Source organism: Rhinopithecus roxellana, chromosome 15, assembly GCF_007565055.1.
Source record: "Rhinopithecus roxellana isolate Shanxi Qingling chromosome 15, ASM756505v1, whole genome shotgun sequence".
NCBI classification, from domain to species: domain Eukaryota; kingdom Metazoa; phylum Chordata; class Mammalia; order Primates; family Cercopithecidae; genus Rhinopithecus; species Rhinopithecus roxellana.
In genome coordinates, this window is record NC_044563.1 from 22,969,106 (window position 1) to 22,988,447 (window position 19,342).

The following is a 19,342-nucleotide window of genomic DNA, read 5'->3' on the forward strand; positions in this document are numbered from 1 at the left end:
TTACCATCTTCCAATCCAAAAACATACAGTGTTTCTTCATGTAGATCTTAATTTCTTGGCAATGTTTGTCATTTTTAATGTCTACAGTTTTCTTTTTCCCTAAATATTTGTTGATATTGTAATTTAAGTTTTCCTACTTTCAATTATAGATTGTTCATTGCTTGAATATAAACATAGAATTGACTTTCATATATTTTTCATTCTGCAAGATTGCTAAAGTCATTTATTAGTTCCATAAGTTTTTGTGGAACTTATGAGAATTTTCTACCTATGAGATACTTGGTATTAACCTACTTTAAATATGTCTGTTACTTATAATGTAACTATGTCTAAGAAATACAGACAGAGAAAAGGACATTTTAGGAGTTAGATAGGAAAAGGAGTTTAGCGTAACTCCTTGACATCTGATTTATATGACAAGATAAATTTCAGAGAAATAGCCTAGATAGCACCAATCTGTATGCAAAACTAATTAGTTCCACTTGAGATAAGTTTGAGGTGCTTGCAAAGAATGGATCAAACCTGTTTTTATAACTAGAAGACATTAACCCAAAACTCAACACAAATTTGGTACTATAAAAATAGCCATTGCAGGCATGGCACTGTGGCTCATGCCTGTAATCCCAGCACTTTGGGAGGCCAGGGAGGGCGGATCACCTAAGGTCAGGAGTTCCAGATCAGCCTAACATGGAGCAACCCCGTCTCTACCAAAAACACAAAATTAGCCAGGCGTGGTGTCACATGCCTGTAATCCCAGCTACTAGGGAGGCTGAGGCAGGAGAATCACTTGAACCTGGGAGGCGGAGGTTGTGGTGAGCCGAGATCGCCGCCATTGCACTCCAGCCTGGGCAACAAGAGTGAAACTCCGTCTCAAAAAAAAAAAAAAAAAAAAAAAAAAAAAAAATTCTATACAATTCAGGATATAACAAAAAAGTATGATATCCACGGGAGTAATGTAGGCAATAGTAATCACATTTCAAGTTTATATTTGCAAGATGAAGCATAACTGGAAGAGGGAGAATAGGACAATAAAAAGCAATGTCAAATGGGAAACTTAGTGTTTGAGTTACTGGCACCAAAACTTCATCGAAGTCTGTTATACATACAAATGCCTTGTGTCTGTAGCTTTCGAGAAAATTGAAGAAAAAAGCCATAATACTATATTTGAATTAGCTTAGAGCATGTATAGTAGTTAAGAGAATTTGAAATGCTTGCTTGGGTATGTTAAAGAAATATACCTTATGTCTCAACACATATAGGCAGTCATGGCTACTTACCTCTTACTGGTCTATTTATGCAGAAAGTATTCAAAACTGGCAAGAGTTGCTTTTGTCTTCTAAAGACATCGCATAATACTTTTCAGTGAAAACAAAAAAACATTTGGAGAAAGTGAAAATTCAAGGTTCATGTCCATTTTCCTGGGGTACAGAGGATAGAATTTTTATTATAGTATTATTTCTTCAGGAAAAAAACAGGATACTAATTACATCATTTTTCCTTTCTAGAAAATCCACCTATAAATCCAGGGATTGTATGAACACACCAAAAAACGTTTGGTTCTGTTGCTATTCTGAATCCCAATGTGATTAAAATGTTCCTGAGGTTTCCCTAACCACCAACTCAGGTTCTAAGTATTAAGGATGTAGTAAAGACAAAATTTTGTTAGACAGCTAAAGCTAATTTTTACATAGAAAAACATGTATATTTATATCCCTAAAAGGCAATACAGAATTTATAACCAAACCATGTGTGGGAACTGTTAAAATTACATTCCAAATACCAGCAGTGGAACAAACACACACATAGAGATGTTTCAAAAAACATGCAGCACATTACAAAGGGGACATGTAATAATTCACAACTTTTGTTAGCAGCCGTAAGTTTGATTAGTATTACGCAGCAATGGTTTAAGCAATTTTTAAATCATGATATGATAGTTACAGATATGCATTTTACTGTTCCAATTATAGTTTAGTAATAAGTTAGGGGTTTTGAGCAACATTTTAAGCATTATAATTTTCTCCTAAATTATTTACTATGGGAAATTGGCTTCCACTTAAGGTTTTCATAGGAACTGATGGTTATTTTATGAGGGAGATGTCTGGACTATGCGTATACACACACACATATAAATTAGAATTTGCAGATATTGTGTAGATACACACACATAATTATATATTATATATATAATTTTTTAGTCATGTTTTTAGTCATTTACTGTTTTTTTTTAGTCATTTACTGGTTTCTCATCAGACACCAAGTCACCTCTTTTTCCTTGCCCTTTCCTAACACTGTTCCTAACATTTGGGTACCACCCTTTAGCCACTGCAACCCACGTGGTTTTGGAGAAAGCTGATCACACTCATGGTGACAGGCCATGGTTGGAAGTAACATGTTCCATTTTTCCCAAAAAGTAATATATCTGAGTATCATTCATGGTTCACAATAGACAAACATGACATTTGGGTATGAACTGCTGGTAGAAATAGGGCATGATTCCCTGGAAGGAAGTCATTTACACCAACCCAAGTACTAATTCTTTAAGATGCAGTAAAGAGAAAATTGTTCTTGCTATATTAAAATAGGAGAAAGGATTTGCAGAGTTCAAGGATGATATGCTCTAGCTCTATATGCACTGAGCTATTGATCATTCCTTTTCCTTTTTGCCTTGAAAAAATCATTTTAATAAAATCAAAAATTTTCATTCGTGATTTCACTATCCTTTATGAACAAAAACAGCATGAATCCTCTAAAGAATAAAGAAAACTGAGTCAAATTTTATGTTTTCCTATTCACAGAATATTTCACACCATAATAGAAAAAATAATTTTTCCATGAGAAGTCAAGAGACCTGTATAATAGTTCAAACTTTTTACAATTAACATGTACAGAACACCGCAGTATAAGTTTTGTGGGAGGGATAGATGAAGATAGTGGTTCAGTTTCCTTTGCGTAAAGCAAGTGAACTTGGTTGATTTAACTTAAAATTTCTATTGGCACTTAATATCTGCAAATTCTAATTTAGGGCTCAACATGTGGCCTTGCCATTTAAAAGAGCTATCAGCCTTAATAGCTAACACCAATTGTTTTATTTCAGTGTATTATATAGGAGAAACAAAAAATGCTATAAAATTCATGTTTCTAATAAACAACGTTAAGGTTTATGACTATGCATTGTACAGAATTACCTCCTAATATTTTTACATCTGAAGTAGACCTTTTGTAAGTACACTACCTACTACATGTTTTTTTATACATTCATACTTGCCTTGGCAGTTTCACATCTGTATAAATCTTATGATGAAGCTCTAGTACACAAGATTAACACTACTTATGAAATATGGACAAATATATTACTACTCATTATAACCCATCCAGATTATTAAACTCATTCAATTACTACAAAGATCTTTACAGAGCTGAATTTAATATACACTAGAACATCACTGCCCTCTGATGGTATCACTAATATATAATTTTAAATTCAGCAAACAAAAAAAAACCCTTTATCATAATGTAAAACATGGTATGTTAATTTTACAAGCTACATAAATAAAAATGAATTAGAAAAAATTTAACATCTGCCTAAGAATATTCATTACTTAGTAAGTTATAAAACTTTACAGTGCTCCTTCACATCAGCCCTTCAAATGATTTTTTCAAGATTCTCCCTGATGATCAGTTTAAAGGCACTAAGTCCATAAGTTTAATCAAACGTCTTCATATATAGTGAAATAAAAACAGATGTAAGGTGACGCAGCACAAATATAAGTAGTTAGATCATATTACAAAGGATGAAAAGACAACTGCAAATTTTAATCTTAGAGGTATATGCAGAATTTTTACATGCAATGTATGTATATTCACTATTTAGTTCCATTTTTTAATTACTAAGAAAAATAGCAAATCACCCACTAACTGCAGAAGAGCAAATGTAGGAAAATTAGTATTTAATGAAAAGTCTAGCCATTTTCTAAGCTTGAAAATCAAAGTTTTTTTTAGCATTGCACTTAAGGGCAATAATATTACAAAATCTGAATCTTCATTTATTCAAAGAGAAGAAATTAAATTGATGAAGTCCACTTGATTGCAGATAATAAACAGTTATTAGCAGTAGATTCTTCTACTCATGTTATGCTTTATGAAACTGTCCACTAGAAAAGATAAAAAAGAGACAGAAAAGTACATTTTACTTCAAGTTACATAACAATATTTTATTGAACAAACAAGTAAAAAGAGGAATATGGGACACAGAAATGCAAAATGATTTTTCTGAATAGCAGCTATTCATAAAATTTTACATTACAGTCCAAAGCCTGAAATAAGGTGATAGTTTAGAAGTATAAAGAAGACAAAATATCTGGTCAGATTGGTGGGTAGTTGCAGGATAGCTCTCTCCCACTGTCTTGCCTGTAGTTTTCAGGAACAACTGTAAAATGTGCTGGGAATGTAACATCCTGGGATAGCAAGTGAATGGCCAGAATAGCTCAAGCTCTGTTCCAGTCCCTCCCTAAAAACAGGAGGTCCTTCAATGCTTTAGCCCAAGGAGTCATGTAGTACCTCCCCTTCTAACCCCCAGGTCATAAAACCCAGGGCACTCATCTGAGGTTCAAGTGGGGCACACACAGATGTCATCAACCCCAGGCAGTTTTCCTTGGGAGACAAGCTTATAATGAATCCTAGGCTTCTGTTGTCCCTTATTGCCAATCTGTAAGTAATAAACTCACTCCACGTTAAATGTTTTTGGGTTTGTTTTGGGGTTTTGTTGTTGGTTTTTTTTTTTTTTTTTTTTTGAGACAGGGTCTCACTCTATCGCCCAGGCTGGGGTGAGGTGGGAATGGCTCACTGCAACCTCAACCTCCCGGGCTCAAGTCATTCTCCCACCTCAGCCTCCTGAGTAGCTAGGACCACAGGCACATGCCACCACACCTAATTTATTTTTTATTTTTGTAGAGACAGGGTCTTGCTATGTTGCCCAGGCTGGTCTCTTAACTCCTGGCCTCAAGTGATCATCCCATCTTCTCAGCCTCCCAAAGCCTCCCCCTCTCAGCTGAGATTGCAGGTGTGAGTGACTATGCTTGGCCTCTTCATGTAAATGTTACATGCATGTGTATTCTGTCCATTGGACTCTGAATTTGGTAACCACTGCACAGTGAACCTGCTATTCAGTAGCAAGATCCTAAATATCCAATATTCAGTAAAGGAACACAAAATAAAACACCACAAAACAAAAATTTAAAAATCCTTGTTTGAGTCAGGGAGTCAAGAAATGGTAGAAACCATTAAAAAATGGTTTGGCAAGGTCTTTTCCTTGCTTGAGTTGAGAAAATATTCCATTGCTCCTTTGTTTAATCAAGTCTATTAAATCTGTGATAGGTCCTGAAGAGCCACTGGGATAGAAACAGAGATATTTAGCAATCTCTTGATAGTGTTTTCCAAGTACATCCAAGGAATATTATTGGGTGTTATCCATATATATAAAATCTATGTTTAAATAAATTTTCAACATTAAAGATTAATCCAAGTAAACTTTCCTTCATTGTACAATTTCTTAGAGGCCATAATTCTGTACCTTTTTTAATCTCTAAGAAGGGGACATAGTCTACAATATACAATTTAGCATTTTAAACATTTATTCATGAGACTCTATCTTCCAAAACATCTTTCTTAGGACAAGTGTTATAAACGCTAGGATAGTGATTCCCAATCTGGGTTCACAGTAGATTTCCTTGGGAAGCTTAAAACACTCCTGATGGCTAAACCCCACTCTCGGAGTCTCTGACTGGTGTGAAGTGGAGCTCAATGAACAATCCTTTCTGAAAGCTGCCTATGAGACTCCAACATGCAGCTAAGGTTGAAAGCAATTGTCCTAGAGGTCTTCCCTTACTCCTGTGCTGCTATATCCTTTACTGATAGTACTTTGTATCCTAATGCCATCATCACATTGACTTCTTCAGGTAAGAAGTCAGAAGACAGCATTACCCATGCTAATTACCCTGGAAAGATGCAGCACTCTACCTAAGGGAGAGTCTTCCTAACTTTCCTACCTTAGGAAGACTCTACCTATACTTCAGGCCAGCCCATGAAACGAGTCAGTGGTTACCAACTTCAGAGTCCAATGGACAGAATACCCATGCATGTAACATTTACATGAAGAGGCCAAGCATAGTCACTCACACCTGCAATCTCAGCTGAGAGGGGGAGGCTTTGGGAGGCTGAGAAGATGGGATGATCACTTGAGGCCAGGAGTTAAGAGACCAGCCTGGGCAACATAGCAAGACCCTGTCTCTACAAAAATAAAAAATAAATTAGGTGTGGTGGCATGTGCCTGTGCCTGTGGTCCTAGCTACTCAGGAGGCTGAGGTGGGAGAATGACTTGAGCCTGGGAGGTTGAGGCTGCAGTGAGCCATTCCCATCTCACCCCAGCCTGGGTGATAGAGTGAGCCCTTAAAGGACCACAGGACAAGAGTTTTGAGGGTTAAGTACTTCTGCCTTGTACTTTTCCCTTGATATCCTTGAGCCTTCCAGAATTTTGATTTTCGCTTGATGCTCTCGACATGTTGTGCATGTGTCAAGCAGAATGAAGCATGCCCCTTGAAGCCAGTGTGTTAGTGATAGGTGATGAGGAATATTCCAAGGAAAAATTATTCACAGTGGACAACAGCAGTGGCTAATGACAGTGAGCCACTGGAGAAAATCCTCCTGCTACTATCTAGTTTCATGGTCCTGAAGGTAATTTTTACTAAGGGAGTTTGAGAGATTTCTTCCAAGAACAGTACACAAAGAAAAACAGGAACTAAATTTAACATTGGGTATGTTTTACATTTTACATTTTGAGCACTTCTGAAGGGATAATATAAGGGCTATTTTTTTTTTAATCTATAGACTTCAGAGTGTGCAAGCTTCAAGTTTAAGAAAGCCTCTTTCTTACAGTTTAAAAGCTGATGTTAATTTCATTAGGTTAGAACTTGTGAAATAAGTGTCTTCTCAATTATGGTTAAGTGTTGATTAAAGTATCGTTTTCCTATAACATTATATATGACTTTAACTTAATACCTTCACGACTTCTACTGTGAAATAGTGGATCTCAACATTATTTCCAGTCCTACAATTTAATTTTTGTAATTTTGTGTTTGTTTTTGAGAACCCCATATGAAGTACACCTAGTGAAACAGCACTTTATCTCAACAGAATATTGAAAGAATCTATATTTCTGATAAAGAATTGACCTTGTTATCACCCAACTGTTTTACTTTACACTAGACCTATTCTGTTCTATTATGGAATTATAAAAAGCATAAGCAAAATGGTCAGACTTATTTATCTTATATTGAAACTAATTACCTTATACATTGCTAAAAGTTCACCATGAGAAAACAAACTTTATTAAAAAAATTTCATTCATTAAATGGTATTAGATGAAGTAACTTACAATAGTAAAATACACAGACACACATTCTTATTTCTGTGATATTCTTGAGCCAAAATAAACTGCTCAGGGTGTTCATAAGCTGCCTGACCCACAAGTTAGGAGAGTATCTACATGTAGGCAACTATACGTGTATATGTACATGTGTAGGTATGTGCGTGTGTAGTTTAGAGAAAAAACAATGAATCTGTTGAAAAGTACTCACAAATCCTTGACAAGTTAAATATAAATAACTGAAATTAAAGACATTTTCACAAATATACTAACTTCTATATTTACTTTAAAAAATGGACCAAGAATAAATTCTTAATATCTGAACCCTTATTTTCCTGAGCTTTATGTAATTTGAAAGGATTTTAAAAATAAATCCTTTAAAGTCCTGCTAGACTGTAAAGACTCCAGCATTCACAGACTCTGCTTAACTTGTCCACCATTATATTCCTAATGTCTAGTTCTGTGATCCATACCTTGGGAGGTATGTGTATGATACCCAGACCTGTATACATTCTGTGACCCAAATTAACATTTACGTAACTATAATAAAGGGTGGCAATGGAAAGATCAAAGATTCCAAATCAATGGGTAAAAAGAGCTCAGAATTTATAGTGTAATCCAATTTAATAAGATATGTAAATGAAGGTTAGAAATTATGTCTGTCAAAATGATACTCAGATGACTTTTATAATTCTTTATACTTTTCCATATTGCTTGAATTTTTGGATTATTTAAGATTAGTAGTAAGCATAAGAGTATTAAAATATAGCTTTAAAATAATACATCTATTATTTCATTTTGGGGAAAAAAGCTAATTGATTACAATAAATGTTAAAATAAATCGATATTACTTCCAATATTTACTACTCATGATTTTAAACTATTTCAAAATTTTCTGATAATACATTTCAGGAGAAAATTACTGAATGGATTGCTACTTAAGTTTTTTAAAATGCCAGTTAAGCACAAGAAAATTTTAACACTTACCCTAAGTCCCCCTTCTGGTGGGGGCCCAGATGTTGCAATTTGTTTTTCTATTTTTTCCTTTTTCTTTCTCTTTTCTTGCACAGATTGAACATCCAAAATTCCCCGAGATGCAGCCTTGAAGAAATTTGATAACAAATACAGAAAGACAACAAAAATCTGTCCAGTGTGCAAAACATTTTTTTGTCTATCTTTGCTTTCTAGGTTTTTCTTTGGGGGTAGGGAGTTGGTTTATTTTTGGTAACGAAGGAGTATTTCTACAACAGCCTTACATAAAACATCATTTCTTCACTGGGTATTTTGTAACTGTACAAATTTTCCCCTAAACTTGCTTCACATCTGTGAGTATTTTACAATGCACAGCCATTTTAAAAGGAAGGATGTTACTAAAAGAGTATCTGAATTTAGAGAAGATATGATAGTTTTCACATATTAAATAATATAAATTAATGCAACTCATACAAACAAGGAAATAATTACCTTTATTTCTTTGAAATATTGAAATTGAAAATAATTACCTTTAAAGGTAAATTTTTGGGATATCAAAGGCCATTTACGTTAGAGAATTTAGCTATGGACATCTATGAAGAATAAAGTATAAAATTATCTAAGGAGGCAAAACTTGATCTTTAATCTTACCTCTTTTTGTCTTCTCTCTGCAGCCTCTGCAAGCTTTGCTCTTTTCTCTTCCTAAGGAAATGCGTAAAAATATGTATTAAAATAATAAACATTATTGTGAATAAATTATACACATTTATTTCATAGGCACTATAACAGTTTACAAAAATATTCAGTACTGGCCCTAAATGTCCCACAAAGAACGCCGCTACTCAACTTTCTGAATTTCATTCTCCTAATCAATATACCTTCAAATCAGCACATGCTAAAACAGATACAAGGTTTGCCTATATAATCATTTCTTTACTCTCTCTTTTTTTCCTCTCTCTCTCTCTTTTTTTTTTTTTTTAAATAAAAAGGCCTACAAGCTAGTCAGGGCAATAATGAAACAAATAATGTTTACAAATACAAGAAGGAAAATACATGGTTTGATACTGCCAGTTAAAATGGAGTCTGAAGTAACCTGGTGTTTTTAGGAAAGGTTAATGCATGAAGTGGGCTAATCTCAGTGTGTAGGAGGGAAGGATTGGAGTAATTTCATGACAGGTATTGCTCCATATCAGAAAACAGTGAATGTTATTTTTCTAGACCATGTACTACTTATTATAAAACCCTTTTTCTAGGTGCTGGGATACAGCAGTGTAAAAACATAGGTAAATGTCACCTCCCAAATGAAACAAATTCCAATTGCGGGCACACAGACAAATATAACAAAATAAGTAAATGCCTCTCAGATGGTATCGCAGATAAGTAATGGGAGAATGGGTGGGTGGTATTGTGGGGAATATATTTTGTTTAACGTGGTCAGGAAAAGCTTCACTAATAAAGTGACATCCAAGTAGTGAGCCGTGTGGTTATCATGAGGGTATCAAGAGGGTATAGCATGAGGATGGGGGGAGGGCTTAACAAATCTGACGTTATATTTTATCAACAGCCAGAACAACAAAATCAACATAATTTAAAACAGTAGCAGCAACAAAGAGAAGCTGAACTTTCCCACATCAAATTTATAAGTACTAAATTTTTAGTATCTATAATAGCTGAAGAGTTAAGGTACTTCCCTAAATACTTCATTTTCTTCAACTAATGTTTAGAGAAGAGAAACAGGTTTATGTTAACTCCCTGTAAGCAGTACCAATGTAAAGATACTGTTAACAGAAAGCTACAAAAAGTGTACATGTATTGTACCACACACCTACTAGCTACATTTGAATTTCAGATAAGCAATGAGTAATGTTTTTGTAGAACTAGATCCCTAATATTGCAAGGCACAAAACTATATTATAAATGTATTACTTGTATATCTCAAATTCAAATGTAACTGGGTGTCCAGCATTTTTGTCAAATACAACATTACAAATTGGACACTTTGTACTACATATTATTTTAAAGGGAGAACGTAAAATAATGAGATAAATACGAAAAAGAAATCATTAAAATAACATATCCGATAAAGCTCAGGCGTATAAGCGACTTTCTGAGCACCTTCTTTTAAAAGATGGTAGACACAGTTGAAAATGCACTTCTCCTAGACGACTAAAGAGCTCCCAGTGAAAGCAATGTCTTTTTGCGCCGAATTCCATCTACCGCATCCCCTAGAATGTCCCACGCGCAACGCCCTCTGCGTGCGCCGGCGCCCTACGAATTCCCGGTGCAGCCCAAGTCAGTGGAAGGTAAAAGACGCCACAGCCGCCTTTGAACAATTTTTTGTTACAAAAGTGGAGATCTACACGGAGGCGGCGGCCTAGGTCGCTCTGACAGGACCCAGCGACCCTCCTGACCCGTCCACCCGTCCTCGCCAGCAGGGTCCCCCCCGCGGGCTCTCGACCTGCGCCCCCAGGTCCAACGGCCCGGCCCGCCCCGCAGCCCCAGAACAGGTGCTCGAGGCGCAGCCCGGCGGACGCAGGGACCTGCTTTACTCACCAGGTCCGGCGTGGGAGGTGCGGACTCCCCGGGACAAGGAAAACACAGCCCCATAGGGACAACAACTGGAGAACTCTGACCGGGTCCGCCCCAGGCCAGGAGGCGCTAACTGCGCGGTGGGAAGCGCGTCCCTAGTCCTCCGCGCTTGCCCCGCCCCCACCACCGTCCACTGGCTCGGCTCCACCCCTGCGACAACGCCCCGCCCCCACCCCCGCGGCTCCGCCCCGTCTCGTGTCTCTGAGGCAACGCCCCCCTCTTCTCGCGACACCGCCCCCCTCTTCTCGCGACACCAACCAGTCCCCACAGCTCAGCTGCGCCCCACTAAGGCATTGCCCCTTCCTCACCCACAGCTCCACCTAGCCCCGCCCCGAGAGCGCAGGGCTTGTGGCCAAAGCCTAGGTTCCAGGAAGCACCTGCTGTGGGTAGCAACGCAGGGAAGGAATGGAAAAGCTTCGCTACGGTTCCAAAGCTCTTCCTGCTAACCTTGCCTTACCATTTACAAATGAGTGAGTGGCACAACTCTGGGTAGTTCATGCTACCTTTTTTATGAGATGGGACTCTGGTGTCCTAGAAATTAAAGCCCAAATTCCAAGTCAACATCAGCACCCTTTGCTCCCTTCTTAGTGACAATGGGCACTAAGAACAGAGGGAAGAATATAAAATCCATTATTATGACGATGAATCTAGCGTCATAAATATGGTATTAGTTGAGATTTCCACTAGTTTCTGGTATTTAGGAGTCACTTATCACTCCGAGAGAAATAATAAAGTTTCATCTATTGAGAAATATTTTAATGACATTCTCTCAAATTTTAATAAGTCTGAGAATCACCTGGGCAACTAGTTAAAATTTACATGCTGATTTAGCAAGTATAAGGTGGGACCTGAGATTCATTTCCAGTAAACCCACAGGTGATACTGAAGTTACTGATCTCGTCTCCACACAAATGCTTTTATTTTATTTTATTTTATTTTTGCATTCTATTAGTTATTTCTTCTTATTGGAAAATTTTCAAACATTACAAAAAGGTAGGATGTATAGTGACAGCATCTCAGAAACCATTGTCAACTTTTTGATATATATTCTTACTGGTTAATTTTTTATAGATGTATAATTTATATATAATATTATGCACTTATTTTGATTGTAGAGTTCACTTGGTTTTAACAAACATGTGGTCACCACATTCAAGATATGTAAGTTTTCCATCATCCAAAAATCTTCTATTGTACCCAATCCCATTCAATACTCTATCCTATACCTAGATCCAGGAAACTATTAATTTGTTTAATATCACTTTAGTCTTTAAGTTTTGCATAAATAATATCACTATAGTCTTTTAAGTTTTACATAAATGAAATATACGATATGTTTTGCAAAAGCCATAATGTTTTTTAAATTCTTCCATGTAATTGAAGGAAACGGTAGTTTATTCCTTAAATAATAAGGGATGATGCTTTTTTAAAACTATTATTCGATTGCATGGGCCCTTTCTAAGGGTAAATAAAAATCTGTAAAGAAGAAGTGAAGGTTCTCTGTTGCAAAAAGAGAAAGATAACTACTCACCTCCTCTTTAGCATTGTGTTTAGAAAACTTGAAATTGTAAGCCCTATCTCTGTCTCACTGAAATGTATGGAAAAAAAAAAAAAAAAAAGCAGGCCAGTCTCGGTGGCTCACACCTATACTTTCGGAGGCCAAGGTTGTTGGATCATCTGAGGTCAGGAGTTCAAGACCAGCCTGACCAACGTGGGGAAACCCTTTCTCTACTAAAAATACAAAACTTTGCCAGGCGTGGTGGTGGGCGCCTGTAATCCCAGCTACATAGGAGGCTGAGCAGGGAGAATCGTTTGAACCCGGGAGGCGGAGGTTGCAGTGAGCCGAGCTCAGGCCAGTAGATTCAGTTGAAAGTAAGAGGTAGGGAGGGAAGGAAGGAGGGAAGGAGGGAAGGAAGGAGGGAAGGAAGGAAGAAAGAGGGAAGGAAGGAAGGAAGGAAGGCCAGCCAGTAGATTCAGTTGAAAGTAACAGGGAGGGAGAGAGGAGGGAAGGGAGGGAGGGAGGGAGGGAGGGAGGGAGGGAGGGAGGAAGGAAGGAAGGAAGGAAGGAAGGAAGGAAGGAAGGAAGGAAGGAAGGAAGGAAGGAAGGAAGGAAGGAAGGAAGGAAGGAAGGAAAATAAATCTCTTGCCAGTTTTGCATCCTCCGAATATCTTTGGAGGCCTATTGGCTTTCTCTTAGAAATGAAAACATCCAAGAGTGGCACCTGTCTCCCCGTCTTCATGGTAGTTTACTGTCTAGGCCTTTGGCTTCAAGATGGAGCTTTCTACTTGTCAAGAGATACAAGTGTTATTATTTCCTTTAGATTTTCTTTAGATAAAGACAATTAACGTGTGTAGTGGATTGTATCTGCCAGGCTATATAAAAACAGTGAAGAATTTTTTCATTGCAAACTCTTTAGTAGATTGCTTCTGATAGAAATCACAATTGGTTTAATGCTTATTCAGTGATAAAACTGTTTCTTTCCTGTGTTTGTGGGGATTTTGGTTTTAATTATTATCAAAACACTTTCCATGACATAATTATTTCCCCAACACTTTCCATGGTTTATTGATTTTTATTTTTAATAAACTTTATGAGATAAAAAATACAATTAACACATCTACTTTAGGTGTACAGTAGTGCCTTCCTTTCCTGGTTTTGATAAAGTTTCAGTTTATTCAACATTAATATCACTATAATCTTTAAGTTTTACATAAATGAAATATACAATATATGTTTTGCATATATTGTCAACTGCATGGTCAGCTGAGGTCCAAAAATATTAAATGGAAAATTCCAGAAATAATTTATAAATTATAAATTGCTTGCCTTCTAAGTATCTCATCAAATCTTAGGCTGTCCTAATCCATCACACCCAGGATGTGAATGGTGTAAATCATCCCTTTGTCCTGCATATCCACAGTGTCTAAGCTACACGCCCATTAGTCACTTAGTAGCTATCTCAGTTGTCACATTAACCATTCTGGTAGTATGGTGCTGGTGTTCCAGTAACCCTTATTTTACATATTAATGACTCAAGTGCAAGATCAGTGATAATGGCATATTGTTATAATTGTTTTATTATTAGTTGTTGTTAATCTCTTCCTGAACCTAATTTATAAATTAAACTTTATCATAGGTATCATGTATACAAAAAAACAGTGCAGATACAGTCACTGACCAAGATGGCCTAATGTTTCCCACTGCCTGACTAACCTTTAGACAGGGTTCTTCCTGATTGTTGGCCTCTGACTTCGCTATTTTTAGACCGTTCACTTTAAAAAAACTTGCAAAGTGTACATTTTCTCTGCTCCTTTAAGATGTAAATCTTCTGGCCTCTTATCAGTTCTACAATGCAGAACCATCGTTCTCAAAAACCTAGGTGCCATCTCTTTGAAATGCAATAATTAAGAAAGGTAGAACCTTTTCTTATCTCCTAATCTCTGTGGGAGAGTGGGAGCCTGACTTCCCTAAGCACCAATCAGCGAACACAGATGGTCTAACCCTATTGACCAACATACAGTACTTTTCCACTTAGGGACCTCTGTGCTTAAAATCTCTCCTGCTTTTTTTTTTCAGTGGCATTGAGCCCTCTTTCTGTGCCCTATTACAATGGTCTTAAATAAAGTCTTTTGTTCCTGTTTAACTCTGTCAGGTGCAAATTGTCTTTGATATTAGAGTTTTTGACAATTATATGTGCTCTTGTAAACACCATAAGAAGGTATACAACATTTCCTTTACTCTTTAAGGTTACCCTGTGCCACTTTCCAAACAACCACCCGTTGACCTCTAGCCCACGACAAATATTGGTTTGTTTTCTGTCTCTATTAATTAACTACACATTTTCTAAAATTTCATAGAAATGGAAATATATCATAAGTGCTTCTTTTGTCTGGCTCTGCTCCTTCTACATAAAGTTTCTGAAATTCATCAGTGTTATTGTGTGTCTGTTTCTTAATATTACATTGTTATAAGTATGCTACATTTAAAAAGTTAATTTACCAGGGGGCACAGTGGCTCTTGCCTGTAGTATCAGCTATTCGGGAGGATGAAGAGGTAGGATCACTTGAGCCCAGGAGGTTGAGACCAGCCTGGGCAACGTGGGGAGACCCCATCTTTACAAAAAATACAAAAAATAGCTGAGTACGGTGGTGTGTGCCTGTAGTCCCAGTGACTGGGGAGGCTGAGGTGGGAGAAACACATGAACCCAAGGAAGTCGAGGTTGGAGTGAACCATGATCACACCACTGCACTCCAGCCTGGGCAACAGAGTGGGACCCCATCTCAAAACAAACAAACAATAACAACAACCCCCCAAAATGCCCCAAAAGTCAATTTACCTATTCATGGATGTATGGGCTCCTTTGAGCCTTTTCAGTACATTATGAACAAAGCTCCATGAATATTTGTGTGCAGTTATTTGTGTGAAGTTTTTTTGTCTTGACTACCTAAAAATGGAATAACTGATTTATATTTTACGTGTATGGAAATGAGGACTAAACTCTGACGTTTTTATCTTGCCGAAATCCCTATCTAAGGGGTCTGGGGAGTCATGCCCTACAAATCATAAATTCTCATCAGATGGATTTTATTTAACCCTATATATCACGATTTACTTTCCAACATAACTCTGGCATAACATTAGAAGACAAAGAAAAAAATCAAAATATGTTACTCAAAAACATGTTTCTTTGCCATATTTTGAAATGACCCTCCAAAGCTTTTCTTTGTGGGGGAAAATGTGCAGCTGTAAAGAATCTTTATTAACATAGCTAGATATTTTTCTTCCAGACCCTCCCAATCCTAAAGAGATTAACTAAGATCTGAATAGGAAACATTGGCCACCTGTTGTCTCTAAGGGCAGCCACTATAAGGCTTCAAAAGAACTTTGGTCTCCACAGTCTTTATCTTAACCTGAACATTCCCTTTCTATCTATTGCAGGTCTTCAGACAAACTCAACCAATTGTCAACCAGAAAATATTTAAATTTACCTATAGCCCGGAAGCTCTTGCTTTGAGCTGTTCTTCCTTTCTGGACCAAACCAATGTATTTCTTAAATGTATTTGATTGATGTCTCATACCTCTCTAAAATGTATAAAACCAAGCTGTGCCCAAACAACCTTGGGTTTTCAGGACTTCCCGAAGGCTGTGTCACGGGCCATAGTCACTCATATTTGGCTCAGAATATATCTCTTCAAATAATTTACAGAGTTCGACTCTTTTTGTCGACAATAATATGGCGCCCAAACACATGGGGCCTCAGAGAAGACTCTGGATCCCGAAGGTGTATCCCAAAACCAGAGCTAAGGTACCAGCTGGAGCCCACTGAAGCCTCACCAAGTTTGAGCTTCTCCTCCTGTGGAAGTGGTAAGTCCTCCTGAGCCTCAGACCTCCTGTTTTGGTTGATAGTCCTTGATTTATTCTGAGCTGTTTTATTCTCCTAGGAATTTGTTGCTTTAGGATCCCAATTTGAGTTCAGAGATGCATTTCTAAAGGGTCTCCTCAATTGCTTTTCTCTTAGAATTAATCTCAATTTGGCTTGTCTATGCATGTTTGAGTGAGGAACTGAACTGTCATTTTCATCCACGGCTCATCAGTTCCTTCTTTAAAAAAAAAAAAAAAAAAGTAGGAAATAAATTAACTAAGAATATGGAAATGAACAAGGAGAATGACCCCCTTTTGAGCACTCTGTAGGTTTTGTGGCAACTCTACTTTCCAGAGTTTATGTAAAATAGAAGTAATATGGTCTTTGTGCACATTTTACTTTAAGGAAAAAGGGCCCTAAGGTTGACCTGCAAACTATAGAGTTCTTAAGTTCTCTTTCTCTATTTTCTGCCTGCTTTAAATCTGGTGGACTGAGATAAAAAAAACAAACAAACAAACAAACAAAATAAACCCCACTGTTTGGAGCTAACCTTTTTTTGCAAACTGGCGAATTTATATTCATCTCATGGCCAAAGTACTAAAGTAAATCTATAGGATCTTTGTGTGTGTATGTATATGTATGTATATATGTGTGTATGTATTTGAAGGCCTTTATAAATTCTATAATTTTATGTTTAATTGGCAGATGAATTCATTTTAATTTTCCTTTAGCGTACCAAACTTTTTCTTTCTGTACCTTATTGTGTAAATTTTGCTATCTGATTGTCACCTGAGTTGTTTCCTTTAATATGCAAATTTAGGTCTTTTTAACTGAAAACTACTTAGGTGGTGCAACATGTTATCAAGAATTTGAAAGTCTAAAATTGAAAAAAAAATGAAAAGGAAGTCTTTATGAATCTATAAATGTACCTCTATCGGCATGCCTAGATATGTCCATGTATTTATGTCATGCATACAGTGTTTCACTACTAAAATATAGATAAAATAGGTAAAAGTGCTTAATTCAGAGGCTTAAAAAAAAAAGAGTAGTAAAATGTTTTTTCGAGTTCGCATGACTTAAGTAAAATCTTTAATAAATAAGGTGGCTTTAAAACTATTGGTAAAATAATATCAGCAATGTTAGCATTTTGTTTGCATTTATTGATCAAGTAGTTTCATGTTTATTCCTGCAGAATACTATCAGATTTGCCATAAGGGTTATAAACTATAAAACCTAGTCCAAGAAAGAATGATCTTTGCTTGTATATGCTTATAAAATATTGTTGGCTGAAAGAAAACAGCTGAATCCTGAGTTTTTGGTATAAATACCCTTAAAATTAATGTTTTATTTAAGTAAATACCTGAAATTAAGTTATAAAAATGGTTAATAGGAAAATAACTTTAAATACTGGCTATCACAGTTTTTATAAATAATCTAGGCAAACTATTAATCAGATAAGTGTAATGGAATAAATACTTATGAACAAATGTGTCATAATTTAGGATCTAAGGTTATTTGATATTAACTATCTGGGTAATTTCCAAATTAAAAAATATAAAAAAAACTTTTTTAATGTTCTTATTAAAGGTAAAATATCTTCATCTAATTCAAAGCTTATTTAAGGGTTATATATGAAACAAGGTAAAGGAATCAGGAAATAAGAGATAGAAAGAAAGTTAAAGATATCAAGAGGTATTTTTGGTAAAGGAGGTAAAAAGGAAAGTAATTTTATATAAGAAAGAATCTTGTGTGGTGAACTTTTGCCCTAAAATAATACAACTGGGTTGTTCAAGAAAGAGAGATATTTAGGGCAAAACAGAAAGTCTAACTACTGTAAATGGTCTGTGTAAGTCGTAATATGGTTAGTAAAAAGAATTTTTAAGGGGTTGTATAATTCAGTTGGCTATAATTAAAAAGAAGCTATAATAACATTTCTTTTTTTTTTTTTTTTTTTTTTTGAGACGGAGTCTCGCTCTGTCGCCCAGGCTGGAGTGCAGTGGCCGGATCTCAGCTCACTGCAAGATCCGCCTCCCGGGTTTACGCCATTCTCCTGCCTCAGCCTCCCCAGTAGCTGGGACTACAGGCGCCCGCCACCTCGCCCGGCTAATTTTTTGTATTTTTTAGTAGAGACGGGTTTCACCGGGTTAGCCAGGATGGTCTCAATCTCCTGACCTCGTGATCCACCCGTCTCGGCCTCCCAAAGTGCTGGGATTATAGGCTTGAGCCACCGCGCCCGGCCATAATAACATTTCTAGAGATGAGTCTTTAATATTGAAAAATGCACTAATACAAAACTAAATGATTGATTAAAACAATATTTTATTACAAATGTTGACTTATTTTTAATGCAGGAAATTTTTAAGTTTTTAAATTCTATAATCTCCTCTTTAATATTCTTCAGATTGATATCTTAAAAGTGCCACTCTTTCTCTTTTGAAAAGGCCTAAAATGATGGCTCTTTCCTTCACCTTTTGTTGGTTCCTGTAACTTTTACTAATTATCTAAAGTAAGGGAAATAATTTTTTTGAAAGCTGGCAAATAAAGTAACTTTTGAACATGACTTTTATTTTGCATGCCTGTTATATTCCTATATTTATATTTGTCATGTGAAAGTGATATTTCACCACCAAGTTACATAAAAGAGCTCTGATGGAGTAACTTAAAAAATGTAAGTGCTTATCAAATTGGTAGAAGCTAGCTCAGATGCCTTTTAATTCACATAATGTTGGTAATCTTTGGTAAAATGACTTCGGTGAGTTTAATCTCAAAACTCTTCAGTAATTTAAAAATCTTAAAGTCATGTTTAAACCCTCAGTTTCTCCCCACTGGAAATTTGGGTTACTAAAAAGTTAAAGTAGTAGAAGCATAAAGTATGCTTTCGTGAAAATTTTATAAACACAAGGATGTCAGTTTTTAAAAAATCTTAAGTTTTTTTGGTTAAGAAACTATTTAAGAGTTGCTTTATAAAAAAAGGAAAACATACAGATAAAACTAA

At 36.3% G+C, this 19,342-nt stretch overlaps 1 protein-coding gene across 1 annotated transcript; it reads right to left on the reverse strand.

The window, feature by feature from the left end:
• Nucleotides 1-1,169: 1,169 nt before the first annotated feature.
• Nucleotides 1,170-11,119, reverse strand: SVIP (small VCP interacting protein). The gene is made up of 4 exons (XM_010381054.2): nt 10,949-11,119; nt 9,047-9,097; nt 8,411-8,524; nt 1,170-4,154 (listed from the first exon to the last, which is right to left on the reverse strand). The coding sequence occupies exons 1-4, from the start codon at nt 11,000-11,002 to the stop codon at nt 4,140-4,142; spliced, it is 234 nt and encodes a 77-aa protein (XP_010379356.1). The 5' UTR covers nt 11,003-11,119; the 3' UTR covers nt 1,170-4,139.
• Nucleotides 11,120-19,342: the final 8,223 nt, after the last annotated feature.